This window comes from Carcharodon carcharias, chromosome 20 (genome assembly GCF_017639515.1).
Source record: "Carcharodon carcharias isolate sCarCar2 chromosome 20, sCarCar2.pri, whole genome shotgun sequence".
NCBI lineage: Eukaryota > Metazoa > Chordata > Chondrichthyes > Lamniformes > Lamnidae > Carcharodon > Carcharodon carcharias.
Genome location: NC_054486.1, coordinates 81,834,882 through 81,859,887, shown reverse-complemented (window position 1 = coordinate 81,859,887; position 25,006 = coordinate 81,834,882). Strand labels below are relative to the sequence as shown.

The window sequence follows — 25,006 nt, the reverse complement described above, 5'->3', positions numbered from 1 at the left end:
ACGTGGGAACACCACCACCTGGAAGTTCCCCTCCAAGTCACTCACCATCCTCACTTGGACATATATCGCTGTTCCTTCACTGTCGCTGGGTCAAAATCCTGGAACTCCCTTCCTAACAGCACTGTGGGTGTAACTATACCACATGGACTGCAGCTGTACAAGGCAACTCATCACTAATTTCTCAAGGGCAACTAGGGATGGGCAATAAATGCTGGCCCAGCCTGTGAAGCCCACATCCCATGGATGAATAAAAAGTGACCTTTCATTTTTGATCCTTTTACGGCTGGGAACAGTTGCTCCCTATCTACTCTGTCCAGGGCCCCCATGATTTTGAATGCCTCTATAAGGTCTCCTCTCAGCCTTCTCCAAGTCCAGTCCCAAGTTCTTCAATCTAGAACTGGCCATAAAAATGCTATTCCGCGTCTGTATTTTCCAGTATGCGTTGAGCCTCTGCATCTACACAAAAGCAAAGTACTGCTGGGAATGTGGAATTAAAAACAAAAAAAACTGGAAATATATGGAAGCATTCCGGAACCAATGAAAACCCTCCAAAAGAACTTCTTCGGCATTGCAGCCAAGCCTAGAAACTTCAGCTTGACTCTATCTCAACGCTGCTGTTTAGCGACCAGCTGGCCTATAAGGCGTGGGGGCGGGGCTAGGGAGCTGTGCGCCTCCGCGTTGAAGGGGGGAGGGGCGCAGTGCACTGTGAACGAAGGGAGCGCGAGCGAGGGAGTGCGCAGTAACGGCTTTAAAGGTCCGCAGCATGGAGGCGCGAGGTGAGTGCGGGCAGCCTCGTTATGTCTGAGAGGGAAGAGGAGCAGCGGCAGCAACAGACGGTGATGGCGCTGCCGCCGCCGTTGTCTGGTGGGTCTGGGCTTTGGCACTCCAGCCTCACTTCCGCCACGGCTGGGCCTTTTCAGAGTGTTTCTCGAGCCCGGGCTCTCCGGCCTGTCGTGTTGGGAGGTTTCACTTTGGGATCAGCGGCCGTTTGACGCGATTCCCCGTGAGGGCGGTGTCTGCCCGCGTGCTGAGGGCCGCTTCTTGCCTATGCCCTAAAGTGGTATCGCGGACGGGGTCTAAAAATACCAGCTCTCTTTCCGTCCGCTGTGGCAGCTGTCGAGGGCCGTGAAGTCAGGTCACAGTATTAACATTAGTTGCTGTGCTTAGTTTTCAGCATGATTGTGTGAGAGTGCACTTGTTCCATGAAGTTTATATTAATCTTTTTGGGAAGCCGGACGTAGTGACATCTTTCTGAGAGAGAGAGAGAGAGAGGATACCGAAAGGCAGACTCCTCGCTCTTTCGGGATTTTCCCGTCGGGGAGCCTCCTGCACTTATTGCACTTCTGGGGTCGAGCTGTCTGTCTTCTGAAAAACGGTGCCAGTCACCCAGCTTAAGCACTGCGGAAAATAATAGTGTAGCCTTAGAATTGTGGCATGACTAAAATATATTTTTTTAAATAGTGAGAGCCTGATGTTGGGACCCTCTTATGGACCCAGTTATGAAAATATCAGAGTTTAGAATTGCAGCTGTTATGCGTTCATTATTTTAAAGTGCGATTGGTTTTCAGGCTTTTTTATAAAAACATTTTCATGCAGTCGATGGGTCACGCTCAGGTGTGTGTGTGTGTGTGTGTATATTTGTGATGTGGTTGGCAAAGTGTCTATAAAAGTATGAAGGTATGAGGGGCAAATTGGCTATAGTGGATTGAGAAACTATGTTGAAAGGTATGATGGTAGACAGGCAGAGGCTAACGTTTAAAGAACTAATACATAGTTTACAGCAAAAGTACGTTACTTTAATGCACTAAAAACCCAGCAAGGAAAGTGTCCCAACTGTGCCTAACAAAAGAAATCAATGATTGTGTTAGATCAAAAGAAGAGGTGTATAAAGTTGCCAAAAAAGGTAACCCTAAGGATTAGGAGCATTTTAAAATTCTGCAGAGAAGGACCATGAAAAAGATCAAGGGAAAATAGAATATAAGAATAAACTACCAAGAAACATAAAAACGGACTGTGAAAGCTTCTGTAGGTATGTAATAAGAAAAGATTAGCAAAAACAAATGTGGGTTTGTAACAAGTAGCGTCAGGAGAATTTATTAAGGGGGATAAGGAAATGGTAGAAAAACTGAACAGATACTTCATGTCTGTCTTCACGGAGGAAAATACTAAATACCTCCTAGAAATAATGGAAAATCAAGGGCCTAGTGTAAATTAGAAACTTCAAGATATTTTTTTTTAAGTACCTGAGAAATTAATGGGACTTCAAGTAGATAAATCCCTTGGGCCTAATGATCTATATCCCAGAGTGTTGAAAGAAGTGGGATTCTCTTCCTAGTTGGGATCTTTGTTTGAATTGTAGAGGCTGTTGTGAGGAATTTGTATTTTTGTATTTAACAGGAATTAAGCTGATGGAAAATGTGAAAAAAATCATATTTTCTGTGTGGTTTAGTCATGGTCACTAATTTTCCATTGCTTCCCTTTAAGACTCGAATCGGACAGCATCACCACAGAATGACGGACTTAGTTCTGCAGGTGAATGTGACTTGCATAAAAATATTTCCACCACTGGCAATTCTTTTCCAAATGAGATGCTTGTGCCAAACTTGGAGCCCTCTGATAAAACCAACACTTCTAAATCAAAAGCTACAATTAATGAGAGTAAAGCTGACAAACAGGAAGCCAGTTTGAAACCCTTTATGGATTTGACAGAGACATCAGTGGTGCAGGTTGAATCTCCTGAAGGATCGGCATCAATGGACACTGAATCTCAACCTGAGAACTCCCCACCTGAGAGAATAGTGGGAGATATTGAAAATGTAGAACTGAATGATTCAGAGCTCCCCTTCCCCAAAGAATATGAAAAGTTTTGGAAGGTGGTTGAGGACAATCCCCAGGACTTCACAGGTTGGACATACTTGTTGCAATATGTGGAACAGGAGGTAAGTGGGCAGATTGTAAGAAATATTGCTTCCTTTGTAGTTATTTTTTTATCACATAAAATACACCTAAAAGTAGACATGTCCTCTGTATACTTGTGTCATATTAGCGCACACAGGGCTGAGTTTCATTATTAACTGCTTTATTGCTGGCACTAGTAAAAATTCTTGCTAATCACTAATTGAAAAATAACAAAACACTGGAAATACTCAAGTCTGGCAGCAGCTGTGGAGAGACAAACAGTTAACATTTTGGGTTAATGATCTTCCATCAGAATTGTTCTCATGAAAGGTCATCAACCTGAAATGCTAACTCTGTTCCTTTCTTGATGCTGCCATACCTGCTGAGTATTTCCAGCATTTTGTTTTCATTTCAGATTTTCCGGACTCAGCAGTATTTTACTTTTGTGTGAATTGGGAATTAATTATTTGTAAGGCACAGAACACTAAGTCTGGTGGACTTGTCAATTCATCCAGACCTGTGAATATTTGCATATTTATCATCTATCATTAATAGAGTAGAGAATTACTAAAGCGGCCAGATAGGAGCTCAAAATTTTGAGGGGCTTTAGATCAAGTAACAGAGAACACCAATTAATAAGTTGGGTACTAGAGGATACAAATTTAGGACCAAAGTAATGAAAATAAAGATAAAAGCAAAACACTGCGAATGCTGGAAATCCAAAACAAAAATACCTGGAAAAACTCAGCAGGTCTGGCAGCATCTGCGGAGAGGAACACAGTTAACGTTTCGAGTCCGAATGACCCTTCAGCAGAACTAAGGAAAAATAGAAGAGAGGTGAAATATAAGCTGGTTTAAGGGGGGGTGGGGGAGGCGTGGACAAGTAGAGCTGGATAGAGGGCCAGTGATAGGTGGAGATAACCAAAAGATGTCACAGACAAAAGGACAAAGAGGTGTTGAAGATGGTGATATTTATCTAAGGAATGTGCTAATTAAGGGTAGAAAGCGGGACAAGCAAGGTACAGATTGCCCTAGTGGGGGTGGGGTGGGTGAAGGAATCAAAAAAGGCTAAAAGGTAGCGATAAAACAATGGATGGAAATACGTTTAAAAATAATAGAAATAGGTGAGAAAGTAAATGTTGTGTTTTGATACACCAGTGTCTTCCTGAACACTTTTACAGTCTCATTACTGTTTACAAAACCTTCCACTTTTGCCAGCAGCAAATGTTCAGATTGTGCTCTTGATGTCTAAACCCTGATCTTCTGTTTCCTGCACCAGGCAGCTTTCTCCCATCACTATTACACTTTGTCCAGGTGGGCAGTTTGAAACAGACAAGGCATTATTACAGGGGTCACCCAGTTACCTTCAGACTATTGCTTGCCGTGCCTTAGATTTTACTTGATGTCCTTCACAGCTTGCTTAAGCAGAGAGTAATTAGCAAAGGACATGGGATCTTGGGCTTCATAAATAGAGGTGCTGAATTGTCATTAGCTGTCCCTCAGTTTGATGTCAACTCAGGGTCACAGGTATCTGCCATGAGGCTTCGCTTGACTAAATAGGCCAATTCTTGACCCACACATCTTTCAGCACATGGAGCAGGATGTCCCATGAAATAGTGGGATTGGAGTGCAGCGTTTGTTTCCTTTTTCTTTCCTTCTCTGCCACTACTCTGCCTCATCATTAAGAGGTTGTGGCTCGAGCATGATGCAACTTAGTGCACAAGTTGTCACCATTTTGAATGATTGGTAGGAAGTTCCTCCTAGTCACTAATGTCAATACTGCCGTGCTTCAAGGAGAGCTTCCTACTATACTTGAAGTGCTTTCTTTGTCCTCCCCTGGAACGCTAACCATTTGAGAGTTGAGAAAATAAGACCTGGCCAGGGAGATGTTTATTGGCCATCTGAACATTGTCCAGTCTATCGAAGTTGATTTTCCAGGAGTTTTACCTGGATGCTTGTGGAGCTAGCTTCAAAAAGTACACTAGCATTTGTTTGACGGTCCACCCATTGAATCTGGTGGATGTGGCAGAGACATTGCTGATGGAATTTCTCTGGTACTTGGGTCGTTGATATTGTGGCACGAGGGAGTGTGGTGGCAACAACTGCTTTGTGCAGTAGGGCATTTATTGATTTGCAGATCAAAGATCAAGTATTGAATACAAATACAGGGAAGTGATGCTGAATCTTTATAAACCGCTGGCTAGGCCATAACTAGAGTATTGTTCAAGTTTGGTTGCCAGGCTTTCGGGAATGATGTGAAGATCCTTGAGAGAGTGCAGAGGAGTATTTCCCAGAATGGTTCCAGGGGTGGGGGAGTTTAGCTACAAGGTTATTCTTCTCATTGCAAGGGAAGTTGAGGGGTGATCTGATAGAGGTCCATAAGATTATGACATGTTTAAATGAACAAAGTAAAACTATTCCCATTGATTGGTGGTGCAAGGACTTAAGGGACACAGATTTAAAGTTTTGGGCAAAAGATGCAGGAAGGATGTGAAGAGAAACCTTTTTTACATAGTGATGATGACATGGAATCACTGACTGTAAGGATGGCGTGAGTGGAGATGATCAATGATTTCAAAAGAAAATTTGATGAGCATTTGGGGGAACCAAACTTGCAGGACTATGGGGATAAAGTGGATGAATAGAACTGAGTTTCTTTACGGAGAGCTAACATGGACTTGATGTCTTAATTGCCTCTTTCTGTGCCATAATAACTTTGCTTTTGTAGAGTTTGCACAAAAGATGATTGTCAACAAAAAATTGTGTACCAAATGGAAGAGGTGAATTTGAAATGTTTACCCAGAATACTGTGTTTTGTAACTCAAATATGTATGTGATGGTAAAAATCAATAGTAAACCACTTAATATATAATTGGAAACAAAATGGGATGTAGCATTTGTGTGGATGTGTTTAAAATAAACTGAAGCACATTATCCTCTTTGCAGAATCATATCCTGGCAGCCAGAAAAGCTTTTGATCACTTTTTGTCTCACTACCCATATTGTTATGGCTATTGGAAAAAGTACGCTGATCTTGAGCGGCGACATGACAACGTGAAACAGGCAGAAGAGGTGACTTGTGACTTTGTCTTTTTGTTTTCTTTTCACTTTTAATTTTAACCTGGTCTTGTCTCAGACTACTACTCCAAGCCAGCTTCTACTCGAAGGCTAAAACACAAGCCAAGTTTGAGAGAAATTTTGAGAGTTTGATCTTGGCTTTTAGTAGATGGTCTCATCCACATTTTCACATTTGAAATAAAACATTTACCCTTAGCAGTTTTCAGCTAATGTCTTCTCTCTTTGTTAACAGGTTCATTAGTACTACAGTTTGTCAAGCTTTGCAGTACAAATCAATGCAGTTTAACAAGTAGGGCAGGGCTTTCTGACAGTTGTACTTGGGTGATATAATTTTAATTTGAATTGGTTTTTCCTTATTTTATGTTTGTGTTTCTATTTTTGCTGAACTTTATTACATTTGTGGTTAGAGGCTGTCAGTGATGTTCTAATGGGTCTGTGCCCTATGGTCTGTACCCCAAGCCTGCCCTACCTGGTCAGAATGCAGGAGCCATCTCACACTCTGAAGATCAAGGCTGTACGCGTGGAGAGCAGAACATTGTGATGTTCTTTCCACCCTCCACACAATGGTAATGGCAGATTATTCAAACAAATTCCTGATTTTTATCTGCTTTTCTGAAAACAGTTATCCGGAAAGTAACATTTTCGGTGTACAGACTCTCTGGTGGTTTTCTGTTAATAAGTTTTAATTATTACTAGAAACTTCTTTGTCACAGGTGTACCGACGAGGACTTCAAGCAATACCTCTTAGCGTTGATCTTTGGCTTCACTATATCAATTTCTTAAAAGAGATCTTGGATAGCAACTGTCTAGAGACTGATGTCCAAATAAAAAGGTAATATTGAATTGGTACCTGAATCTTTGACAAACGAAACGCATCCTGACTCAATTTGCACCAGACTGCTGAATTTCTGAATGTGAAGCTCAGTTGAACCAACTGGTTTTTTTAAGAAGGTCAGCTTTACTATATGTTATTTTAATAAATCAGTTATTTGTGTCAACCAAGTACCTTCAGGCTTCATAGAATTCTGGAAATTTACAACACAGACCTTCCATGTCTGTCCCATTATACAGTTTATAAGTTTTGCATTGCAATTCAGTGTTTAACTTTAAAGTAGGCTAAGCTTTCCTAACCTTTTGACATGAGTCTTATAATTTTAATTTTCTTCACTTTGTGTTTGTGTCTCCTTATGCTAAACTTTATTAAAATTTTTGGTTAGTGGTGAACTTTGGATCTGTAGTCTTTGCTTGGCACCTCAATATATTTGTGCTTAATAGAAAACATTACTGTAGGGCAGAATAGTATTAAGCAGTCTTTTGGAGCAAGATAGAAGCAAATTACTTCAGATACTATAAATCTGAAATAAAAACAGAAAATGAAGGAAAAACTCAGAGCGAGAGATTTGAAGCAAGAGATCGGAAACACTTGCTACAACCAATAAGTGGGTTATATATAATTATAGATAAAATGTAGCTCCTTCCCAAACTGATGACAAACTTGAGCCATAACACTTCAATCAACTTCCCCTTGACTAAAGTTTGCCTGGTTGCTAGTACCTGTTTTATCCTTTCACTCTTCACTTGCAGGTCAGATCTGCCTATCACAATCCTCTGCTTGGCTTGGTCTAGAAAAAAAACCCTTCACTTCCCATTTAAAATCCTCTTTTTCTACTGCTCATCCAAGTACCATTATAAATCAAGCTCCCTTCACCGTTTTTCTCCCTGCATCAAACAACTACTTATCCTCTGTAATTTCAACCTCTACCTCAACTCATGTGAGTTGCGCTCTCTTCTCTCAGTTCACTGCCGCCGTATTTTCCTTTCATCTGTTCCTACATATAAACTCCCTAACCCTTACTTGCGAACATCTTTAGACCTTGCCATCTTGCATGGTGTCACTACTCCCATCATATCAATTACGAATAAGGCCATCTCTGATCGCTTCCTTATCTCTCCACCTACATGTGTCCCAATGCCATTTCCTTCTGTTTGTCCCTGGAAAAAACTATCCCCCGTTTAACTTACTGCACTTTCAAAATCCCAGCCGGATAGTTTTTGGCCTTCTGTTCGCCGTGATATTTCTGTAGCTACTGATTAGCTCAGTCAAACCCTCATCACCACCTTTGCCATAATTCTCTCATAAAACTACCACCACTCTCGCAACGACAGTCCTCCTAGCTTGGCCCTCATCTTTTTTCCCCTTAAGTCCAAGGGACACAGATTTGAATGGATATGGCGGACAGTTGTTGTTTAGCCATTCACCACTAGATCTAGCTGGACCACATATAATGCTATCAGGTCACATGCTTGTCTGCTAAAGCTAATCGCTATTCAAGGATCACCCTAGAATGCTTTCCTGTACTGCAAAATGCTACCTTAAACCTCCCCTACCATTTCTTCCTCCACCAGTAAATGTGAGCAGCTTGTGGACTTCTTTGTTGCTAAAATTGAGGCCATCCAATCAGCTGCTTCCCTCCTGTTCCTTAGCCCATCAGGCCAAACTTACTCTAAAGTTGCCTCCATCCTAGCCCTCATCTTGCATCTTTCTTTAGTTTCTTTCTTTATTTCCCTCATATATCCTCCAAGTTCATCATGTCATGAGACCCACCTCCTGCCCCCATAATCCTGTTATCACTGAACAGCTGACCACCCAACTTCCCTTCCTAGTCCCTATGTTAATGGTTCTCTCTTATCTCAAGATAGCAATAACTTCTTAAAAAGAGATTCAAAGTTCAAGTTATTCGCTGAATGAATGACCCCATTTTAAAACTTTCCTTGTAAGGAATAACTGAAATAAACACTATGACTTGGACATTAAACAACCTTGGTTTATTCTGCACAGCCCACAATTACTCCCACCTTCCAGTGGGTTCCTATAACCTCGTTTCTTACTTAATGACTTTGAATAACCTCTCCAGGTGGTTCCTCAGTTTTTGGAGAGCTTCTTCTGTCACCTGTTCTGTTGATTCTTCTTCCCCTTTGCCATGCCAGAACAAATCTCCTGGAACCTATAGAAGGTTGCAGGTTGTGTCTCTTTGACTAGTGACTATCTCCCTCCCACATGTGTTGTGGTAGCTCGCAAAGTCAAGCAACCTCTTCTCTCTTCTGAACCTGTGCTGTCTGGTTTTTATTTGCACATGGGATGTGGACATTGCTGGCTAGGCCAGCATTTATTGCCCATCCCTAAATTGTCCTTGTTCAGAAGGCATTTAAGAGTCAACCACATTGCTGTGGGTCTGGAGTCACATGTAGTGAACCAGATGCGTTTCTAAGACAATCAGCAGTGGTTTCCTGGTCATCATCAGATTTTTCCAGATTTTTATTGATTTCAAATTTCACCACCTGCTGTGGTGGGATTCAAACCACCAAAACATTACACTGGATCTCTGGAATACTAGTCAGTGACAATACAACTATGCCACCGCCTCTGGGATATTCATTGATCTGTAGGGAAGCCTATAACTTAATCTCAGAATGGCTTCCTCTGCTCTCGATGTGGAACACATTAACCTTGTATCTAGGTAGAAATGATAGCTGCTATCCTTGACCTCAACTCCCTTTCATTTAAGAAATAAATGGATAATTTACATCACAACTGTTTCAACCCAATATCTGCAACACCTTTCTGGGACTGTGGGAGACTCGGGGTTTAGCCCTGGTAAACTCAGACTGCTGCCATTGCCACCGAGTGTAAATACCTTGCATCTTTTTCTCAGCAAAACAATCCAAATCTTCCTTTGATCCCTAGCAGTCAAACTACCTGGCTTACTGACAGACAGATGTCAGAACAAGTCATATGACCACCTCTTTCATTTGTGCTAAGTTTAAAGCTACAGTCCCAAAATATAACAATCTTACGAATCTCTTGATTGTAACAATCTTCATGTACTCTCCCTTTCTCCTTTAAAACTACTGTCATCAGTCCTCATCAAAAAGCTAACCCTTGATCTCCACCTTCCTTGCAAACTACTATCCCATCTCCAACCTCCTTTCCTCTCAAGTCCTTGAATGTGTTCTCATCTCCCAAGTCTGTGCTTATCTTTCTCAACTCCAGGTTTGTATCCCTCCAATCAGGTTTCCACCCCTTCCACAGTACTGAAACAACTCCTATCAAAAACGATATCCTATGTGACTGCCAAAGGTAAACGATCTCTACTTGTCCTTTTCAACTTGTCTATAACCTTTGACAGTTGATCACACTACCTTTCTTCTCCACTGCCATTCAAATGGGTGGACAACAATTAATTGCATGGTTCCATTCTTATCTAACTAATTATAGCCAGAGAATCACCTGCAATGGCTTCTCTTCCTGATCCCACACCAATGCTTCTAGTTTCCCCAGGGATCTATCCTTGGCTACCTCCTATTTCTCATTGACCTGCTGCTCTCGTTGACATGGTGTGAAAATACAACATTCATTTTCACTTATATATACTGACAACATCCAGCCCTACCTCAACCCCACCTCTCTCACCTCCTATGCTGTTACTAAATTATCAGACATCAAATACTGGGTGAGCAATAAATTCCTCCAGTTAAATGTTGGGAATACTGAAACCGTTGTTTTTGGTTCCCTGATCCAAAACCCCGTTCCTTGATTGTGTCCTTGCACACAGTGCTAAGCTACTACTCCTCAGTGTATAGAAACAAAAAATAGTTGTTGGTTGTGTTAAAGTTCGCAGTAAAACTGAACCTGAAAAAAATGTCAGTGTAACTTGATATGGCAGGTTCCTTTTTTTGTATTTAAAAAGTGATCCTGGTTTAATACTGACTGAACCACAATGAAAAGCAGAACCATCACTTTTCACATCACTTAACTGCTTTCTCTTCTAACCTCGCACATCCTCCATAAATTTTGAATTCAGCATCCTGAAACCTCACAGAAGGAGCATAAGTAGTGGGATTAGTTTTTAATTGCCCAAGTGAAGAACAAGCAGAGACAGGATGGGCTAAATAGCCAATTTCCATAAACATCTATGATTTGATGGCAGAATGGCAAATCTTTCTCAATGGCATCTGTTCAGCAAGAGGCATTCCAGGACCTTGTATGTTGTGGACAGCAAGTGATGGGGTGGTAGCTTTGTGGGTTGTTCAGTGATTGGGGTGGTATTTGGTTATTAGAGGCTTCTAATTATCTGCTGTAGGCATCCTCGTTGCCCTTCCGCAAATGGTTTTGGCTTTAGGTTTATGGATGGTGGCTCCAGGCTGATGAGTGAGGCTTGGGCAATGTTGGGGGAAAATGAGCAGCACAACAGCAGTTGGCTGTTGCTGTCATGGGTTGTGAAGCAAAGTAAGAATTCCTTCTCCTCCTTCCACCAGGCGGAATGTGCCAGGTTGTTTTAATCATACATAAATTTTAGGTCCAGTCTGACAGTTGTTCTCCTGAAGTGGTGCTGTTGAGTTACCCCCACATGTAATGTTGTCTTTGAAGTTACCATATATATGGTTGGGTATGTTGGTATATATTGGCTGTATTGTGATGTTGGACCACAAGTCATTTGACTTGTCAACATTTTTAATGGTCAGCTTATCCACTCGAGATGGAGCAGGGGTTGTCTGATTTTAGATTTTCTATGTCTTTGGTGAGGTTCTCTTTGGTGTAGGTGGCTGGACTGCATGTCTTCTTGTGAGGTACTGAGAATGTGGGCTGGATGGCTGGAACGGTCCGTGAGGTGGGTTTCTTGCAAACTGACTATGTCCACATTCCTGTCAGAGTTCCTTTTTGAGAAGCGTGCATTTTGCCCAGGATAGGCCTTCAAAGTGGAGCTGGGATATTTTTGTTGCTGTTCCTATTCCTTAGCTTTGTTGTTCCTGGCAGAATCCATTTTCCAGTAGGTTTTTGCTGCTCTGACCGGAGCCCGGTGAATGGGGTTTGGTCGCTTACTTCATAGTATTAGTTCCTGGGTTTTCAGGTTGGAAAACTTGCATGGTTCAGAGAAGGTTCATTTGACTGATTCCTGGGATGAAGGTGTTACCTTATGAAGAAAGATTGAGCAGGTTCTGCTTATGCCCATTGGAATTTAGAAGAATGAGAAATGATCTTATTGAAATATATCTATGATCCTGAGGGGACTTTACAGGGTGAATGCTGAGAGGATGTTTTCCCCTTGGGGAGTCTAGAACTAGGGGACACTTTTTTAAAAGTAGGGATCTCCAATTTAAGACTGAGATGTGAAAAAAAATTTATTTAAGGGTTGTTGACCTGCGGAGTTTTCTTCCCCGGAGAGCAGTGGAGGCTGGGTCCTTGAGTTTATTCAAAATGTTGAGCAAATTAGATTTTTGATCAAGAAAGGAGTCGAGTACTATGGGGGGCAGACCAGAAAGCTGGAGCTGAGGCCATCATCAGATCAGCTATGATCTTATTGAATGGTGGAGCAGGCTTGAGAGGCTGAATGCCCCACCCCTGCTTCTAATTCTTGTGTTCTTTAACAGGAGGACCTGGTGAAGATTGTCTCCTTCTGTGAGGAACAGCTGAAATTGTGACTCTTTGGCCATTCATGTCAGATCATCATCCACATGCTGAACTTCTGCACTGAAAAATCCATTCCTGGTGGCATCACAACCTTTCACATTGCCTCAGCTGAAGCCGTTGAATGGATTGTAACCTCGGCATTAAACTATAGCTGCTTCCCTAGCCACGTAAATAGTAACAAGTAGTGCAGCCTGCTGAGCTTTTTAGATCTTGGCATTCCAAAGCTGAGTGGAAACCTGCCACTTCTGCATCTAGTATCCCTGATGCTGCCTTTGCCACAGTTCCATGCACTGTGTGGCAAGGCTGAAGGTGCATCCTGTTTACATTGCCTTATTGCAGTTTACCCACTGAACAAAGTGTCTTGCATAACCAACTGTGTCCAATGATAGTGGCTATATAACTTTCATTGACTTTACACTGGCTGTCCTTGTGGTTTGATTAAATTTTAGCAGTCAAGCCCTGTAAGAGCTTTGCTTTGTTGCCAGTCACCCTGTGAGTCACATTACCCTCACTCAGTTCCATGTCATTTTCTTAATTAGGCAGTACATGCAAAGCTTTCTGATTGCATTTGGAATATGGTGTGAAATCATTTTATGTGCCACATCCGATGTCCTTGTCGAGAGAGGATACTTTTGTCAGATAAAAATAAACGTTTTAATCTGGACTGCCCTTGCACCACCTTCTGATCGCTCGTGTAATTCAAATAGCACCTGCTCCAGGCTCTCTCTGCTTCCATGGACATTTGCATGACATTTGACCTCTCACTGTTTTGCACATTAAGACCACAAAATGTTCTGCTTATTTGCTTTAACTGCTTCAGGGTTTTACACCACGCTTTTACAAGTTGGCTGTTACTGCTTCCAGAAACTGATCCCTTTTACATCATTCAGCTCAGTGCTTATGCTATGCATTCTCTACAATTTCTAAATATCTTCCAGGACTACCAATTATCATAACTTATTATCATACGCAGAAGGAATTTAGTAAAATAACTCCAGACAGAGTTATGACTTAATCAATTCCATCCACATTTACAGGACTTGCTGTGTGCCTTTCATCACCAGTTCAAGAACATGTCACTGTTGGTTCTAATTTTTTTCCTCCTCATGTTTGTGCTTTTATGCTTTGGAACCTTTTCTGGCCTTGATGTACATAATTTTAACTCTTGAACATTTGATCTCGATCACTCCCCATACCTTATAACAATGCCTATTCTTGCCTTGAGATCTAGGTTGGCTTTCAATAAGGTGCCTATAGGTATGCACAGAAGCCTATTTGCCAACTGCTTTTAACTGCGGTTACTTATGAATCCACAAATTTTCATTTCAGCCTTCAAAAGTTATAGAGCATCACAGCAGCCCTTTTAAGTTACAAGCAAATTTATTAACATGTTTCTTGCTTAATATACCAGTGATTAAATACATTTGCATATATTTTAAGACTATCATAATATTGTTGGCCAGACCATCAATTGAGTGTCCAGGGAACTCCCTTTTTCTCTGCTCCCTTCACCAACACCCCCATCTCCCCTTCCCCAAACACAGGAACCTCAGACCAGTGCAGTACTTGGAGTCTAGTATTCCAGTTGCACATAAATACTTGTGGCAATAAGAACCTATCCTAAGATTATCAAAGTCTTTTGGCTTCTTGAGATTGTATGCTGTCTCAAGAGATTTCAAATAGAGACCAGGAAGGTTCTTCTTCTGACTTCAAATTTGAAAGAGCACTGTCGCGTGAATGTAATTTGCACCAATCACAAAGTAGCATGTATGTATTTGAAAATGACCACAATAGCAACTTTAAGTCGGGAAAGATCTGATGCAAAACCTTGGCTCTAGGCAGCTGTTGAACTACTTGTACAGAAGAGACAACCAAATCAAAACTGAATCTGCAGTCAAACATCTTTGCTTAAAAGCAAAATACTGTGGATACTGGAAATCTGAAATAAAAACAAAATGCTGATGAAGAGTCATAGGATTCAAAACATTAACTCTATGTCTCCACAGATGCTGCCAGACCTACTGAGTTTTTCCAGCATTTTCTGTTTTTATTTCAAATGTCTTTGCTTATTGTTGAACATACAATCTGCTGTGAGCTATCCCAACTGGGCAGCATTTTAAAATATATATTTTTAAAATTACTACTTTTTTAAAAAAAGATAATTTATGTAGAGTGACTTGGTAAAATTTGGTACAACTGAAAATCATATCACCACCTATGGTTTTAAATTGCTGAAAGTGACTTTTTTTAAAAATATGCAAAATTATTTTTGAATTAGATTGAGGTATAAGTAGTCAGTTCCTTAATTTTTTTTTTAAAAGATTTCATTCTGAAATTTCAAAACATGCCAATTTGTGTCCTAGATCTAAAAAGATCCACCTTAGTTTTAATAGCCTATTTGAAGGCATGTAAAAGAGCACAATTAACAGAAACTGTCAGCGGTGATTGATTCGCTCTGGGGTTGTGGGCAGGGCCTGCTTCTAGCTCAATTCTTAAACCTAGAGCACAAAATCACAATTTTAATTTGCAGTTAAAATTTCATGATCTTTACGCTGAAAACTCCAGGCTGCAATGACAAACTTTTTTTTTTCCACATTCCTACAGTGTATTTGAACATGCTGTGTTAGCTGCAGGGACTGATTTCCGCTCGGATAGACTTTGGGAAACTTACATCAACTGGGAAAATGACAGGGGAAATTTGGAAGAGGTGACGGCAATTTACGATCGGATTATTGGTATTCCAACACAGCTTTACAGTCATCACTTCCAAAGGTAAGCTCGAAGAATCAAAATGGAAAACAATTTTTTCACATTTATGTTAATGCTTCAATTCTTGTCTTGCTGTTGAAATTCTTGTCCTATGTTTTGAGGAATGGAGATAGAAACTGACCCTAGAAAATACAAAAAAAAGTAGAAATAGAAAGAAAATTAAAGATGGATAGGTATAGTGAGAAAGCTTATGTTTTTGTCAAGTAAGTGGAGTTAAGGAAGTTGGCTCACAGATTCCATATTGTATAATGTCTGTACATTGTAATTTATCAATGTTAGGAATTCTATTGTTGCAGACATTGTTGCATTTTTTGGGCAGTTTGTGAGTGTCTGAATGTTCCATACTTAATACCATTCTCAACTTTTAAAATACCCTGTTTCCTGACCAATAACTTCTGCAAAAATCAATACAAAATGAAATTCAAAAATTGTGCTGAACCTTGGAATATTTTTTAAATTCTCCATATTCGTAGTAAATTAACAATTGTAATAGTTTATTTTTATTTTTGTGCAGAAATTCTACTACAGTCAACAAAGGATTAAATGTGAAATTCTCAATAAACTGAATCTTCAGGGTAGGAAAATTCCAATAGTGTATCCCAATATTTTGTATTATAAACTGGAATTTTCTTTCCTAACTCTTTGTCTGGTAATAAAAGGCTCATTAATGTGTGATATTACATGAAGTATGAATAATTCTACTGTTTTTCAGGTTCAAAGATCATGTTCAGAATCATTTGCCTAAAGATATAATCTCTTCAGGGGATTTTATTAAACTACGTCAAGAGCTGGCATCCACAAATGAACGTTTTGATAATGATGGTACTCCAGGAAATGATCTAGCAGCTGGAATTGATATAAATGATCCTGCACAGGTAAAACAGACTATATACAAATTTTATGTTTGGATAACATGAGCTGCATATAAATTACATGTTTTAGCTAAAGCAAAAATATATTTTGTGATTTTTATGCATTTCAAAGCACATAAACATAATAAAAACAGAAAATGCTGGAAAAACTCAGCGGGTCTGGTAGCACCCCTGGAGAGAGAACAGAGTTCACGTTTCAAGTTTGTATGACTCTTCAGAACATAAACATAATAGTCCACTTCAGCTAAAATGTTCCTGCAAATGATATAATTGGGGATTTTGAAAAGTTTAGCCTGTTCATGTTAATAATGTCTGCTCTATATCTAATGGCTTTTGTGTCTATCAATATAAAGTCTTTTGAGCTGGGAACACCAACAACCCTAGTTCATGGGTATCTAAGTAGCTATGTGTTTCGCCTCGGTTCTCCACATTTCTTCCATTCTTCTACAGCTATCAGACTCCACAAGCCCAGTACCCAGTTCTTTCAGACTTAAAAATTCTATATCTCCACAGTTACCACACCCAAGATGCTTATTTCCAGTGCTTCCTGAGCCTTGCACTCCTTTGGGAATCCATCACCAATTTAAGAACTCTGTGTTCCAGTGCTGCCATACTTCCAGTTGCTGCTACTTTCTAGGGCCCTCGAACCTAACTCTACATATCTGATGTCTCAAGACAATATGCTAATATTATTATAAAAGTAAAGTACTACAGGTGTTGGAGATCTGAAATCAAAACAAAGTGCTGGAAAAGCTCAGGTCTGACAGCATCCATGGAGAGAGAAACAGAGTTAACGTTTCGAGTCCAATATGACTCCTCCTTGGAACTGAAGAGAGGTAGAAAAGTGAAGGGTTTTATGCTGTTGAAAAAGGGGGAAGGGATCAGATGGAACAAAAGAGAAGGTTGGTGGCGGGCAGGAAATCAAATACAAGTTTTGCAACCAAAGGCAAAGGGAGTGGTAATGGTGTAGTAAAGAAACAAAACATTGGTCCAGAGTAGTTGTTAATAGCAGAATAAAGGTCAGTTCTGTCCGAAAGCAAAAACATGAAAATAACATGCAAACTGACACTTTGTGGGAGAGAGGGTAAAATGGAGGAAAGAGTTCATGGTCTGAAGTTGTTGAACTCAATGTTGAGTCCAGAAGGCTGTAAAGTGCCTAATTGGAAGATGAGGTGCTGTTCCTCCAGCTTGTGTTGGGCTTCGCTGGAACACTGCAGCAGCCCGAGTACAGAAATGCAAGCATGAGAGCAAGATGGTGAATTGAAAAGGCAAGCGACTGGAAGGTTGAAGTTATGCTTACGCACTGAGCAGAGATGTTCTACAAAGCACGGACATTCTGCAAAACAATCACCCAGTCTGTGTTTGGCCTCTGTGTAGAGGAGATCACATTGTGAGCGGCGAATGCAGTAGACAAAATTGAAAGAGGTACAAGTAAATTGCTGCTCCACCTAAAAGGGGTATTTAGGGCCTTGGACAGTGAGGAGAGTGGAGGTAAAAGGGCAGGCATTACACCTCCTGCAATTGTGGTGTAATTTGCTGTGGGCAGGGGATGAGGTGTTGGGGCTGATGGAGGAGTAGACCAGGGGGTGTTGGGGAGGGAATGGTCCCTTCAGCATGCAGATGGGAGGGGAAAACTTATTTGGAGGTGGCAGAAATAGCGAAGAATTTTCCTTTTTATAGGGGGGCTGGTAGGGTGGAAAGTGAGGACACCTATCATGTCCCTGGGAGGGAGGAGAAGGACTGAGGGCAGAAGTTCAGGAAATGGGCTGGACACAACTGAGGGCCCTATCAACAGTTGTGGGGAATCCCCTGGCTAATATTTTTATGCTAATACTTATTCTTTCATTGGAGGTGAGCATCACTGGCGAGGACAATTTTTGTTGCATCCCAATTGCCCTTGAAAAGGTAATGGTGAACCATTTTCTTGAACCACCACCTTCTGCACAGTCTGATGGAATTTTGGGATCCTTCATGAAATTGCTAAATTCTGAGAAAATATTGACAGGCTGTTGATTTCAGACAGGCTATTGCTGCCAGACAATATGTTCCAGCTATAACATCTAGATCCACAATCCTCCTCTTTGTCCCCCTGCTTTCAGATTGCAGAATCTTTTTTTAATTTTTTTTTTCTAGAATCTCAGAAATCATTCCCAAAAGGCCAGTAAATGCTCTACAGTACAATGTAACTAAAATAATTATTTGACTTATTCAGTTGCCCTAATGAAACATTAATGCTACATTGCAGTGTAGCATAGTTAGAAAACAGTGAATCCTCCAGCTCACCATTAACAATGCTACGGGGGTAAACTAGTTAATAAATTAAAAATTATCTATATGTGCACACTGATGTCACACATTTCTTGCACCATTACAGTTGCAAAGCTGAGGCTTTTGAGCTGTAGTTAAAACTAACTACAGCCCAATAGGCAAAGTTTCTTGGTTGCACACTTAAATTCTGTTCTAAGCTTAGCTTGTTTAACAATAAGATTTTGTTTCAAAAGAACACAACTCCAGTTCAGCGAAATAGTACATTATACAGTATAATGCATTCTATTACAGGAAATCTAATATTGAAAATTCTGTAACCTAATTTTTCTAGGGAGGCTATATCAACACAGTTGTGGCTTGTCATGTCAGTTTACATGTAGCAGCATCTTGGTCTTTCTATTATGGTTCAATTACAGTGCAGTCTATATAACAAATAATGTAGTGCATTGGATTGATTGGATGCTGAGAATCACAAGGGTCCCATTGGTCATTTACAGTACATCATTGTGGGTCTGTATTTAGTAAGGCTGTGGTACAGGAAGGTACAATAAGTTTAAAGTTTCTGGTTTGATAGTTGATGAAGAGGAGATTCATTTAAGTGCACTTCTAGTTCATCCTGCCATTAATTTTGTTCAGCTTGACCTATGTCTGTCAGCCAACTTTTTGTGTGTGCTGTACTAAATCTGGCTCCCATGTCCATGTGACAGACGCATGAAAACAAACCCACTACTCTGCTGCCAGGACAAGGGAACTAGATTTAGCACTGTAAATGGAGTGAACTGGCTTGTGAACACCACTCCAAAATAGACACCAATAGAATTCCAAAATTCCAAGAACAACTGCCTATTTCCATGGGGGACACTATGCAAGTGAAGCCTACCATCTAAAAGGGCTGGGTGGGGTGGAGTTTCTTTTATGGGGCCTGAATGACACGCTGCTTTCCTGGTATCAGGTTCAGGACATTATGGAGCTAATATAAAAGATACTGAAATGAGAGGATGAGCAGCTTGAGGCTGTGGCTCATGTGCAAACCAATGACATAAATAGGAGTAGGTTCAGCATTCTACAAGGAGCTTTCAAGGAGCCAAATTCTAAATTCAGGAGGTGAATCATCAGGGTGTTGAACTCTAGATTACACTCTGGAGTGGATAAAGATAAAGGCTAGCATTGATAATGCTCAGCTGGAAGGATGGTGTAGAGGGAAAAATTCAGATTCTGGGACCAGGGATGGCTGAACATATCGGGATGGCCTTCCCCTAAACTGGAGAGTTTAGGACAGTAAGAATGATATTAACTAGTTGGCGGGTGATAGTTGTGATGGGTTCGGGGTTGAGACAGGGAAGTGGAAGGGAAAAAGCCTGAACAGTACCATTTGAGCATGTTTGGTACCTTTCACAATTCCTCATACTGAAGCAATCCATTTCTATATACAGCAAGACCTGGACCACATTTTGATTTGAGCCAACATGACTAGTAATGTTTGTGCCCCACAAGTGCCAGGCATTGACCAAATGACCATCTCCAACAAGGGAGAATCTAAACATCTCCCCTTGACATTCAGTGGGATTACCATCATTGAATCCCCCACTATCAACATCCTGGGGGTTACCATTGACCAGAAACTGAACTGAACCAGCTATATAAATACTGTGACTGCAAGAGCAGCTCAGAGGTGCTGAATTTTGATGTGAGCAACTCATATTTCCTGGCTTCCAAAAATCTGCCTAAGAATGGGCAACACAAGGCACAAGTCCAGGAGATGCCTTTCCACTTGCCTGGATGAGTGCAGCTCCAACAACACTCGAAGCTCAAAACTATCCTGGGAAAAGTAGCCTTCTTGATCGGCACCCTGTCCATAATTAAACATTCACTCCCTCCATTACCGGATCACAGTGGCAACTGTATGTACCATGTACAAGATGCACTGTGAAGCCTCCTTTGGCAGCACCATCCAAATCCACAGCTTCTACCACCTAGAAAGACAGAGGCACAGATGCATGGGAACATCACCATCTGCAAGATTGCCTCTGAACCATATACTATCTTGGAGCTATATCACTGCTCCTTTACTGTCACTGGATTAAAATTCTGGAACTCCCAAACAGCACTGTGGGTGCACCTGCACCAGAGGGATTGCAGGGATTCGAGAAGGCAGCTCACCACCACTACCTTGGGGCATTTAGAGATGGGCAACAAATGCTGGCCTTGCCAGCAATGCCTGCACCCCATTGGAAAGATTTTTTTTTAAATCTGCAGGACTTGTGGGAAGAGTGAGGATACTTACCCAGATAGGGTTCTGTACAGGAATGTACGCAATGTAAATAAGTGAGTTATAAGCACATATTGGGCTTAAACTGACCTGGCTACTATCTGAGCATAATTAAGAAAATATTGCAGGCTACAGATCTCTAGAAAGGAGGGGGAAATTGGGAAAGGATGGGAGTACAAATATTGAGCGAATTGAAAGAAGGGACTTTGATGAAGCGAGCAGGCAATAGAAGCATTAGTAGAGTTGAGGAAAAACAAAGGTTGCACGACTGTAATAGAAGTTGTTCTGCCAACCACCTAATGGTAATGGGTAGGATGTGATGGAGGGAGATGCATAAATATGTAACCAAGAAAGCAAGAAGCCAAAATAATGGGCCTGAACTTTGTGGGGTGGCAATCAGATTCCTATTGCAAATCTGCTCCTAGTTATGTCCCTAGAAATCCAGCTGCTCCTTTCTCGCCTAATCTTTTGACTCAGGCCTGGCGGGAAGTCTGTAGGGCAGCACGTTCAGTCGAGGGCTGGGGAGTTGGAGGTAAAGAAGCCATGCCCCTTTTTACAGCAGCTAGGTGGGTAAAATTAAAGGTCCAGCCACTTCAAGAAGCCAGGGGGAAGGTATGTTTGTAAGGTAAGTGGCGGGGGGGGGAGAAGAGAGAGAGAGAGATCTGGGGTCAGGTGGTAAGTGGGTGGATAGATGGGGGGGATGGGTGGAGGGAAATCAGTCCATTGCCGGGGGGTGCGGTGGGGGAGGTCAGGTGATCTGGCGAGTCCTTTGGGGGAGTCCCATGGTGGGGAGGGGGAGTCGGTGGTCTATACTATAGTTACCCAGGAGTTAGAACTAGTTTTAATTCTTCAAACTTTACCTGGGTAACTATTACTGCAAGACAGTTGGAACCATCCAAAATTTGCAATTTAGATCGTACTTTTGGATGGCTTCGGTTGCAGGGCAATTGACCAATGGAAGTTTGAACTTCCTGGGGAAGTTTTCCAGGGCAATTTTTACCTGGGGATTTGGTGAGTGGGGCAGTTGGTGGCTGTGGTGTTTCTCCCTGGCTCCTCAATGGCTGGACCTTTAAACTTAACTGCTTAGCTAGTGGCTTCCTTACCTCCAACTCTCAAACCCTCGACTGAAGGCCTCAGGAGCGTGCTGTCCTACATAGTTCCTGCAAGGTTGGGCAAGAAAGGAGTGGCTGGATTTCCATTTAAGTAACTAGAAGCAGAGTGGTAATACAACTCTGCCACCCCACAAAGTTCAGATCCATTATTTTTGCTGTCCCCATTTACGATAACGATGCCCAGAAGCTCGGAAGTCACTGTGGTTATAATAAGAGATTTTAATTCTCACAGTTTGGGAGAAGTAGGCAATTCAAATAATAAAGGCAGCTAATTTTTTAGAAACTATTTGGGACAGTTTTACAGAGGGCTATTCTGGATTTAGGCTCAGTAACAAACTAGAATTCAAGAATCTACTGTTAAGGAATGTTTTGCAAACAGTAACTACAATATAATTAAATTTAAAAATGTGGCTTGTCTTTCTTATCTCCTTCTTAATAATATCAAATTCAAGTATGACAATTTTTGAAGAAATCAGAAATAATTTGACTGCAGTAATTAGCTGAACTTTTAATGGATACGTTTTTCATAAGTATTTGTGCAAACCAGTTTCTAAAAGGCAAAGGCTCATCTTGTTAAACTATCATGGTTGACAAATAAGGCAAGAGACAGTATCAAGTTTAAAAAGCTTGCAAATTGTAATGAAAAGTGGAAATTTTGTGGATTGGGAGAGCTATCAAAAACAGCAAAAGAATACAAGAAAGTAATAAATGCAAAAAGAAATGAGAATTTTGCTGTTATCTGCAGGGGATATTAAAGATTTTTTTAAATATATTAAAAGAGAAAGTACCAGGAAGTGTTGGGTCCATTTACAGGCAACAGTAAGTGAACTCTGTGGCTTGTTTTCTGTTCCTGGTATTACAATTTCTATAATAAAGTTAGCAATGAATCATTCTTAAGAGTAAGCAGTTAAAAAAAAATTGTTGCTTTTAAAAATACTGTTATCTGTTCTGCTAGCGCCTCTTCAGTGTGGTGACATTTGTACATGGATTTTATACACTTGAAAGCCACGCAAACTGGGTGAAGGTGAGAATGTCTTTGCATAGGGAGAAAGATTTCAGTAGAGAGTAGGTTATCTTACTCTAAGAAATGTAGGCTGGCAATCCATCTGTGCATTCATATAGCACCTTTTTTATAACTGCATAATGTCCAATATCAGCCAATGTGCTTTTGAAATCAAGACTTTGTTGCAATGTAGAGAAATGACAAAGGCAAGAAGTTGCTTGTTGGTGTGGTGTACAGGCCCTTTAACAGTAATCATATGGTAGGATGTGGTATAAAGAAAGAAATAACGGGAGCTTGTCAGAAAGGTACAGTGAAAATCATGGGATTTTAATCTACATCTAGACTGGAAAAATCGGATGAGTAAAGGTAGCCTAGATGAGGAATTCATAGAATGTTCTTGGGCTAGTTTCTTAGAACAGCATGTTCTGGTGCCAACCAGAGAGTATTGAGTAGAGATAGGATTAATTGATAAACTTGTGAAGGTGCCCCTAGGTAGCAGCAATCATAATATGATTGAATTTTACAATCAGTTTGAGGGAGTAAGACTAGTGTTTTAAACTTAAATAAGGGTACTTATGAGGGCATGAAAGCAGAGCTAACTAACGTAAACTGGCAAATTAGTTAAGGGATAGGTCACTAGAGATGCAGTGGCAGGCATTTAAGGGGATATTTCAGAATACACAGATGCATTCCAATGAGAGAAATTCCAAGGGGAAGACCCGCCATCAGTGGTTAACTAAAAAAGTTAAAGATAGTATCAAACTTAAAGAAAAAGCATGTAATTGCACAAAGATGGGTGGCAGGGCAGAAGATTGGACAGAATATTTTTTGAAAAAGCAAAAGATGAAGGAAAAATTAGAGTACGAGACTAAGCTAGCTAGAAATATAAAGACAGTAAGAGTTTCTTAGAGTTAAAGTGAGTGTTGGTCGTATAGAAAGTGATTCTGGGGAATTAATGGAAAATAAGAAGATGGCAAATGGACTGAACAGGTATTTTGCATCAATCTTCATGACAGAAGATATAAGTAACATCCTAAAAATAGCTAAATCAGGAAATGGAAGGGAGAGAGGAACTCAAGAAAATTACAATCACCAGAGAAGTGCTACTGAGCAAATTGTTGGAGCTGTGACAAGTCCATCAGTCCTGATGGACTTCATCCTAGGGTCTTAAAAAAAAAAGTGGCTGGTGAGGTAGTTGATGTGTTGGTTTTAATTTTCCAAAATTCCTGAGATCTGGGGAAGGTTCCATTAGATTGATAAATAGTGAATGTAACTCCTTTTATTCAGAAAGGGAGACACAAAGAAAGCAGGAAACTACAGGTCAGTTAGCTTAACATATGTCATAGGGAAATTGTTAGAAGCTATTAGATATGCTATAGCAGGGCACTTGGTAAAATTCAGGGTAATCAGGTAGAGTCCACATGGTTTTGTGGAAGGGAAGTCATGTTTAATCAATTTCTGGGCACTCTTTGAAGAAGTAACATATACCGTGGATAAAGGGGAACCGGTGGATGCACTTAGATTTTCAGAAGGCTTTTGATAAGGTGCCACATCAAAGGTTATTGTGAAAAATAAAAGCTCATGGTTTAGGGGCTAACATAATGGCATGGATAGAAGATTGGCTAGCTAACAGGAAGCAGAGTAGGCATAAATAGGTCTTTTTCTGGTTTGCAAGATGCAATGAGTGGTGTGCCACAGATCAGTGCTGGGGCCTCAACGTTTTACAATTTATATACATGACTTGGGTGAAGGGACCAAAGGTATGGTTGCTAAATTTGCTGATGACACAAAGGTAGCAAAGTAAGATATGAAGCTGACATATGTGAAGACTACAAAGGGGGATAAATAGGTTGTGAATGGGCAAAGATCTGGCAAATGGAATATAATGTGGGAAAATGTGAAATTGTCCACTTTGGCAGGAAAATGAAAAAGAAGCATATTATCTCAAATAGCAATTGCAGAGCTCAGATTCGGAGGGATCCATGTGTCCTAGTACATGAACCACAAAAGGCTTGTATCTAGGTACAGCAAGTAATTAGGAAAGCTAATGGAATGTTAACCTTTATTGCAAGAAGAATTTAAACAAAAGTAGGGGGGGTTTTGCTTCAGTTTTACAGGACACTGGTGAGACCACATCTGGAGTACTGTGTACAGTATTGTTTTCTTTATTTAAGAAAGGATGTAAGTGTATTGGAAGCAGTTCAGAGAAGGTTTGCGAGACTAATAACTGGAATGGGTGAGTTGTTTCATGAGGCTAGGCTTGTATCT

At 40.7% G+C, this 25,006-nt stretch overlaps 1 protein-coding gene across 5 annotated transcripts in view; it reads left to right on the top strand.

Moving 5' to 3' along the window:
- Positions 1 to 665: 665 nt before the first annotated feature.
- Positions 666 to 25,006, top strand: part of prpf39 (PRP39 pre-mRNA processing factor 39 homolog (yeast)) — a 50,328-nt gene continuing 25,987 nt past the window's right edge. For 4 of the 5 annotated variants that reach the window (XR_005946271.1, XR_005946272.1, XM_041214327.1 and 1 more), the window contains exons 1-6: positions 731 to 864; positions 2,485 to 2,939; positions 5,845 to 5,970; positions 6,690 to 6,808; positions 15,050 to 15,217; positions 15,927 to 16,089. Coding sequence is in view for 3 of the 5 variants with exons in the window: in XM_041214327.1 (XP_041070261.1) it covers positions 798 to 864; positions 2,485 to 2,939; positions 5,845 to 5,970; positions 6,690 to 6,808; positions 15,050 to 15,217; positions 15,927 to 16,089 (1,098 nt within the window). In the remaining 2 variants the exon portion in view is untranslated. Of the gene's footprint in view, positions 865 to 2,484; positions 2,940 to 5,844; positions 5,971 to 6,689; positions 6,809 to 15,049; positions 15,218 to 15,926; positions 16,090 to 25,006 lie in introns of all 5 variants that reach the window. The other variant, XM_041214328.1, reaches the window with a different exon arrangement.